The sequence below is a fragment of the Capsicum annuum genome, chromosome 9 (genome assembly GCF_002878395.1).
Source record: "Capsicum annuum cultivar UCD-10X-F1 chromosome 9, UCD10Xv1.1, whole genome shotgun sequence".
NCBI lineage: Eukaryota > Viridiplantae > Streptophyta > Magnoliopsida > Solanales > Solanaceae > Capsicum > Capsicum annuum.
Window position 1 is genome coordinate 153,802,572 of NC_061119.1, and position 8,276 is coordinate 153,810,847.

At 29.4% G+C, this 8,276-nt stretch overlaps 1 protein-coding gene across 1 annotated transcript; it reads left to right on the forward strand.

The window, feature by feature from the left end:
- The first annotated feature begins 3,010 nt into the window (after window positions 1–3,010).
- LOC107842015 (ubiquinol oxidase 2, mitochondrial) lies at window positions 3,011–7,436 on the forward strand. The gene is made up of 6 exons (XM_016685825.2): window positions 3,011–3,525; window positions 3,831–3,915; window positions 4,772–5,260; window positions 5,354–5,403; window positions 5,822–6,046; window positions 7,100–7,436. The coding sequence occupies exons 3-5, from the start codon at window positions 4,796–4,798 to the stop codon at window positions 5,853–5,855; spliced, it is 549 nt and encodes a 182-aa protein (XP_016541311.2). The 5' UTR covers window positions 3,011–3,525; window positions 3,831–3,915; window positions 4,772–4,795; the 3' UTR covers window positions 5,856–6,046; window positions 7,100–7,436.
- Window positions 7,437–8,276: the final 840 nt, after the last annotated feature.

Here is an 8,276-nt window from a genome sequence, read left to right on the forward strand (position 1 = left end):
ATGCTTTTATCAATATCTCTATTCCTCCAATGTGTACATATTTTATTAGGTCTTTACTTTTTATATCGTTTATTTCTTTATTAATTATTCTTTTTGTTACTAGTGGTATATTAGCTCTACCTTTTGCATATCTACAGTCTATTACATGTTCCTTTTGGCTTACTACGTAGTATTCTTCCTTTTTTCTACTAAATATATTTTTTATTGTTGGTATTTTAAATATTTTTTCTACACTTAGGTCTAACTCTTTTCCTTTTATTTCGTCAAATATATTATTATCAAATATTATTTTTTGATCTGTTCTTTCTTCATTTAAATATTCTTCCTTTGTTATTATTATTATTATATCTTTTTCAGTTATTAGGTTCACTTTTATATTTTCTTCGGTCATTGGACTCATCTAAATCACTATCTATTTCATTATCTGTTTCATTCTCCGAAATTTCATATATACTATCTTCACTTTCTAATTCATAATCTATATAATCTATCTTCATATATTCTGTATTTTCTATTTTTATTTCTGATATTTGTTTCTTTTTTGGGTTTTTAGGCATTTTACAATTTCTAGCTAAATGTCCTAGTTTTCCACACTTATAACAAGTACATTCTTTTATAGATTTCTTTTTCCTATATGGTCTTTTATGTTTATAATTTTTTACATAATATCTTTTTCTTGGTTTCTTATATTTATATTTTGATTTTTTGTATTTCATATATTTCTTATGTCCTTTTCTTTTCTTATAATATCTTTCTTCACATCCAAATTGAGGTGCTAACATGCTAAATTTCTTATTAATGTTTTTTTATTTTTATTTCTTCTCTATATTTTCACATAGATTTCTATACCATTGTTGTAAGAATTTTATTCTTGCTCTTAGGGTATCTACTATTTTTGCTTCATACCAACTCTTTATTATTTTTGAACTAAATGATTCAGGTAATTTGCTAAAATATAATCTTCTTATTTCTTTACTTTCCTCTGTATTATATGTTCCCTTATAGTAGTATTCTTTAAATGCGCACGTATATTCATCTATATAGCACATATTACATATTTCTAATTTTAACATTAAATTCTTATTCGTATCTTTTTCTTTATTTTGTTCTTCTTCTTTTTCTATTGTTATACTGCTAAATTCATCTCTTATACCTACTTCATATTTTTTCAATATTTCTATTGGTGATATTTTAGTAGCTGTTGATGCTACTTCTGTTTTATTATCAGATCTTAATACTTTTTTACTTTCTTCGGCTAGGTTAAAAAACCATAATTTTATTGTTCCTATTAATGTCCTTTCTAAATATTCTGGTGTATTTGTTGTATCTATATTAATAATTATTTTGACATGTATCCTGCCCATAGTTGTATTATTTTATTTGTGTCTATTACACAGTCTAAATCTAAAAAGTTATAATTTTTATTAATCATTTACTTTGGTGTCCATTTGTTATATTTATATTTTAGGTTATATTTTTAAACTTATTTTTATAATAATATGTAACTTTTCTTATTTCTGATGTACTAGGTATTATGTTTTCATTGTCTTCTTAATTAAGAGTATTTATTTCTATGTTTGTATTTTCTAAGTTTTCTTTATTAATTACTTCTTGTTTTTCATTAATTTTTAGTTTTCCTATGTTTTCTAGAATTTCTGCATATGTATTACTACCTTTCGAATCATAATTATCTGTTTCTTCAGCATCTATTGTATTTATTTCTAATTCATTGGTTTTTGATTCTTTATTTTTTATGTCTAATTTTTTTTAAATTGATTTATCTCGTTTAATAATTTTTGTTCTTTATCTTTTTCTTCTTTTTCTTTCTGTCTTTTTTATACAGGTCTTTTAGTATTTGTAGTTATTTTTCTTATTCAGCAATCTTACTGTTTTTAGTTTCTTCTATTTTTCGTATTTTTCTGTGGTTTGTTGTTTTATTTTATCTATTTCTTTTTTCCTATCTATTTCTTCATTTTCTCTTTCTATTCTTACCATGACTGCCAACTTATCTTCTAATTTTAATTCTTTTTTTTCTAACATTAAATATAAATGATCACCTATTTTCTTATATCTTCTTCCTAAATTAGAGAATTCTATTTTTATTTTTGATCCTTCGTGATTTTCATATGTTTTTTCATCTATTGTAAATTCTTCTTTGTTCATTTTATTTAAATATATATAAGTTATGTTGATATATATATTCTAGACTATCTATTGTTGATTCTAAATTTGATATTTCTTCTTTTTGTGCATTTATTGAGTTTTTACTAACTACAACAATTATGTTATACTGTAGTCTTTCTATCCTTATTTTTAATTCTTTACGTTTTTCAGATATTATTTGTTTTAATTCTTTATTTTTTACTAATTTTTATTCGTTATCCATCTAAGCAATATTTATAATATTTTGGTGGATATCTAAATCTAATTTTATCATAATTAATAATTTTATTAAATAAATCCAAATATATACTACTTCTGTAATTTTAAACAACATGGCGCTGATACTAATTGTTGGAGGGTGCGGATAACTTAAATAGATCGGATAACTCAAATAAATCCATTATAACCATTTAGAAGAGAGATATAGTTTCAAATATCTTGCATTGATGATCTAGAAAAATAGAGAGATTGGCGAGGATATCACTCACCATGTTGGAGCTGGGTAGATGAAATGGAGGCTTACTTTCAAAATATTGTGTGATAAAAAAGTGTCTCCTAAACTTAAAATTAAGTTCAATAGAGTGACGATTAGACCAACCATATTGTATGGGATGAAGTATTGACCAGTCAAGTAGATTGCTTTATAGGATGATGAAATTGAAGTATTGGTGGCAAACTAAGTTGAAATTGAACATTTGATATTACATTTATTTTCACGTTAATTTCTATTACATGTAATTCATTCTTCTTTTGTATGATTATTTTTTGATAACCGCAACATACATATGCAGCTTGCGAATGCTAAAATCAATATATATATACAGGAGAAAGAGTGACCTACTAATGTGGCATGCTTCATTGACAAGAATTGCTATTTATCTTTTTTCCTGCTTTTTTTCTCATATTTTTGAAATTTAAATATATCCATTATGGGATTTTAAACAGAAAATCAAAAGTCATTTTTATTAACTCGAGTACCCATCGCTCCATCTTCTGATCTGAATTCTCTACACAATGTGTTTTCTTCTCGCAGATATCTAATTTGTTCTGTATTTTCAGTTGGATTTTTAATTTTTCTTCCGTCAAATATCTGTATTCTCTGTTTTCAATAGAAGTTTTGACTTCTCCTCTGCTATATGTCCTTTTCATCATATTACTTATGAACAGATCTTAGGAAACATTCAACCGTATATGTTGGGTTAGGAAATATTCGGTAGTGGATTTGAATGATGACAAGCAGCAAGAGAAGGAGAAGAAAGTGGAGAACGGCAGCGGTGCTGCGGCGTCGGCGTCAGCGGTGGTGTTGAGAATCGGTAGTGAGTTATTGGGGTGTTCCACTGACAAAGGCTACTAAACTTGATGGTACTGAACTCAAACAACTTTTCACATATTTTTTATTTACAGTTTGGATTTCAAACAGTTCAACTTTAACTATGAAATGATCAAACAAGAAATCTTAATTTTTTTTAAACAAAATCTATATATATTAATTTGGAAATTATATAAGAAATGTAAGTCACGATTCAAAATACTTAAATATGAAAATTTACTTGTTTGAATCTCAAAATTTGAAAGTGATGCGTAAATTGGTATGAAGGGAATATTATTTATTATTTTTTTGGGAGTATATTTTTGTTGGGATTAATGGTGGATATTTTGTGATGTAGCCATGGGAGACTTACCAAGTGATACATCAATAGGTCTGACAAAACACCATGCACCAGTTATGTTCTTGGAAAAATTTGCTTATTGGTATGTTAAGATCCTTCGATACCCCACTAATATATTCTTTCAGGTATGTTATAGAGTGGAAAGTCTTTAATGCCAATTCCCAGAATATTGGAAGGCTTTATTATCATCATAATGATAATAAAAAAGTCGTTCGTGTTTTATTCGTCCAATAAAATTGGTTAGAGCTCTTACAAAAGATTTTATGTCGTTTCCCATAATTTTGGAATGTTGGTGGAAAGCTTTATTATCGTCATAATAACAATAAATTGGTTAAGTTCTTACAAGAAGATTCAATGTCATTTTCCATAACTTCTTGTATTATAATGATTTGGTTGAAATTTGTTCATTGCTTACTCTGTTTAAAATAGAATTTTCATTTTTAGAAGATATTTAAAAATCTATACGAGTTCGAGTGGTGGAATTAACCACTAATACTTGCATTAGGTTAGGTACATCACACCTCTTGGTGAGGCCTTTCTCGGACTTTACTAACGTGGAATGCTTGGTGGACGGGTTTGCCCTTTATTATACATAATTAGCTATAGTTAAAAGAATTTTTAAAAGAATTGAAAAAGTGTTATTTAAGAAAAATTATTTGATCCTCATTTGCTAATGCTAATAGTTGTCATTCTTGTTAGAGTTCAGTATTATACTAATAGTAATTAATGATGTTGTTAGGATAAGTACATAGGAAGAAGCAAACAAATAAAAGGAGTGAAAAGCTTGTAAAAACATAAATGAAAGGAGTGAAAAACTTGTAAAAACATCTTTTGTTTCCTTCTTTATAAAGAGTCCAATAGAAAATTTCAGATGAAAAAAGAACATGAGATTATTGAGGTGATTTAATTTTATATTGCTATTAATTTATATGCTGCAGAGGTGATATGATTGCAGAGCGATAATGTTAGAAATAGAGGCAGCAATGCCTGGAATGGTGGGAGGTATATTATTGCACTATAAGTTATTGAGGCGACTCGAACAAAGTGGTGGATGTATTAAAGCTCTAATAGAAGAAGCTGAAAATAAGAGGATGCATCTCATGACTTTCATGGAAGTTGCTAAGACAAAGTGGTACGAGCGAGCTATGGTCTTTGCAGTGCAAGGTGTCTTCTTCAACGCCTACTTTGTCACTTACATTCTTTCTCCCAAATTGGCTCATCATATCGTGGGTTACCTGAAAGAAGAAGCTATCCATTCTTACACTGAGTTTCTCAAGGAATTGGGCAATGGTAACATTGAAAATATGCCTGCTCCTACTATTGCCATTGATTACTGGCGCCTGCCTAAGAAATCCACTCTCCGTGATATTGTCGTGTATGTTAGGGCTGATGAGGCTCATCACCGTGATGTCAACTACTTTGTATCTGTAAGAATTCATGTGGTTGATGATCTTGACTTTCTTGAAATGATTGACATTTGTCTAGTGTTGATTAACTAAGTTATGTCGTTTTGATTGCAGGACAGTTATTTTCAGGGACAACAACTGATGGACTCAGCTGCACCACTTGGGTATTACTAAGCCATTAATAATACAAAGAGAGATCAGAGCTATCAAACTAAAAGTCACTGTTTCTTTTTGAACTAGTAATATAGCTGTGTAGTAGGTAATACTAATCTTGAATGTTGATGTACATATTTCATGTTGATGTACATCTTTTTGTGTGGATTTGGTTGGTTCTTTGCTGCCTCATGAATCTCTGAGATTGAGGTAGAGTACGATGAGTTCTGTATGATTGGAGGATATTCAACATTCGTGATGTAAATATATCATGGTTTGTTTAATTTGCCACACTTTTGGGGGCCCAAAGTTTCTTAGTTAAGTATGAATTAACAAGATTAAAGTTAGGACGCAATGACAAATAAAGATAATTGGCGGTGTGGGAGTTTGCACTAATTCATTTATTATGTGTATGGTGTAAAAGTGCAGGAGAAAAGATGGACCTCTTTTAATTGGCAGTTGAGGCCATCAAGTGAAGTTTTCTTGCTGAAATTCCAAAAACTTCTTTGCCGATGTTTATAGAACTTGAATTGTGGATGGAAGAAGAACCTCCATCTATGGAGAATCTTATACTGGCAGCTCAAATGGGTTCTTCTTTATGAGTATACAAGAATGTGATCAACTTTAGTAAGCAATACGGGCTCAATTTTGAAGGTTAATATGAATGAAATTCTCTCTTTTGAAGAACTATGTGATAGAAGTTTGTAGCCTCTTTTGATTTTGACATGAAGTTGTAAATCTTTCCTGATCTTTATATTTCCTATCATTGTTTGGGATTTTGGCCGAGAAACTTAATTCGTTTAGCTTATCAGATAAAAAAATGATCTTCTTTCCAATTTTATGTTCGTTTATTAATTTAGTACCCCCAGTTATTATTGATATTAGATGTAATTATTTGTATATGTTTTTTATTATTATTATTTAAAGTATTTGTGTTATGATGATTAGTAGATCAGTAGAAAATATTGTGAACCTTATCTGTCTAGAGAATTTGTAGTTATTGAATTATCAAAATGAGAATGGTATAGATGAAGGGAAACAGATGGCAAGGAATGAGGATTCATAAATCTGCTGCCAAATGACTTGGGAATGAAGCATATCTGTGGTTTTTGTATTTGTGTTATGATTTGTGATATATCGAATTGAGGTTGTGTTTCGGTTACACTGCTGGAATCATTTTGTAATGCCTTTGCTTTGAGGGAGTTTAAAATTAGTAATGTTAGCTAGTCTGATGATCTGAAGTAGTTGTGTTATGAATTATAGGAATGTAATGAGCTTCTGCTGCTAGAGAATCCAAGGTTCTTGAGTTATTGAAATAAGAATGGTACAGATGAAGGGACCAGATGGTGAGGATTCATAAAGTTGACTTTGAAGAACTTTGGTGTGAGTGTATTTGTGGTTGTAGTTATTGTTGTATTTGTATCATGATCTGTGTTTAATTACTTGAATTGAGGTTTCATTTTCGTTAGACTACTGGAGTCATTTCATAATGTCTTTACTGTAATTTGGATCACATGTCAAGCGTTAGTTTTCTAAGTTAATCTTCACAGGTCAACATAATATGATTCCGTTAATGAGAATCACTTGGGATTGTTAAAATCGCTGCTTAACTATGTTTTACATTATTTTGGACATGCATTATGTTAAGTTTTTTATAACCTTTTTGTTACACATGCTCTGATGAAGCATTGTTTTCTGTGTTTGCAGCTTCTGTTTCTTTCCCCAACTACAGGATCAAGGTATACATGTAGAGGTTGCATCAGTGCAGTGTAATAAGGAATCAGTTTCTGCCTTCTGTCGTTATAAGGATCAGCTGTTAACATGTGACCATAATACACCTACAAAACGTTCAGCAAGGATGGTGATTACATAAGAAATTACTTAAATCTCATTTCTCTTTGGACCAGTCTTTTTAGGTTGTAAATGTTAGAGAATTGTTTCAAATGGATAGAAATGTTGCAAAAGACATGACGGGGCAGCAGAACTAGGAACAAGGTCGCTATAGCTCCGTAGAAACTAGAAATAAGATCTTTGGTTCTACAAATCAGATTCTTCCAGGATCCATACAGTTCTATTAATACGAACATAAGACGACCTGATTTTATTGCACCTGCCGGAGCTAGGCCTGTAAATTATTCTATTCAGACTGGTGAAGAGTTTGCTCTGGAAAGTAGAATAATATTATTAGCTGCGCGAAGCGCGACAAAGTACCCTAGTTAGTATATATAATGTTAGAGGATCTAAGTAAAAAACTTGACAGACTAAAATGCATGAATACATATTTATTTGCATCTATGTCTACACTAATCATGTAAATTTTATTTATTTGAGAAATTTAATGAGGTGAACATACATATTGATTAACTTTGATTAAATGCTAAAGTGTCTAAATATAGATATAAAGCATGAAAATTTATACAACGTTGTATGTTTTTCCTAATAAATAAAAACTCTCAATATTTTTTTTTTATATATTACGCTATTTTACTTCAGAATAAACATGAATTTTTAGCTGTGGATAAGCAATGATTATCAAAAAAAATAATTCTTAGCTATGAGGAATTTATCTAAATAGATATAATACCCATTTTAACGTAAATTGCCCCTTTTTAATAATTTTTTCCTTTTCTATATATTTTTATTAATCGGTGTGAGATGCATGTGCAAATCACATATACTATACTATTTTTAAAAAAATTAAAATGTCTCATCGTTACTAGATGGTATAATTATATCCATATTTTGTTAATGTTCTTAATGATGGATATTCAATTTCATGTGACACAGACATTTTGTTTAGGTAAATATATACCACATGACATACTACCTAACTTAATGCCCCGATCTGATTTGCCCTTTCCCTCCCTTTATTTTTGCACTACTA

What these genes read in the sequence shown, in the direction of transcription:
- LOC107842015 (XM_016685825.2), top strand. Translation starts at nt 4,796, where the DNA reads ATGTTAGAAATAGAGGCAGCAATGCCTGGAATGGTGGGAGGTATATTA. An exon ending in ATGTCAACTACTTTGTATCT is followed by an intron (nt 5,261 to 5,353) that starts GTAAGAATTCAT and finishes TTTTGATTGCAG; the next exon opens with GACAGTTATTTTCAGGGACA. An exon ending in GACTCAGCTGCACCACTTGG is followed by an intron (nt 5,404 to 5,821) that starts GTATTACTAAGC and finishes GTAAAAGTGCAG; the next exon opens with GAGAAAAGATGGACCTCTTT.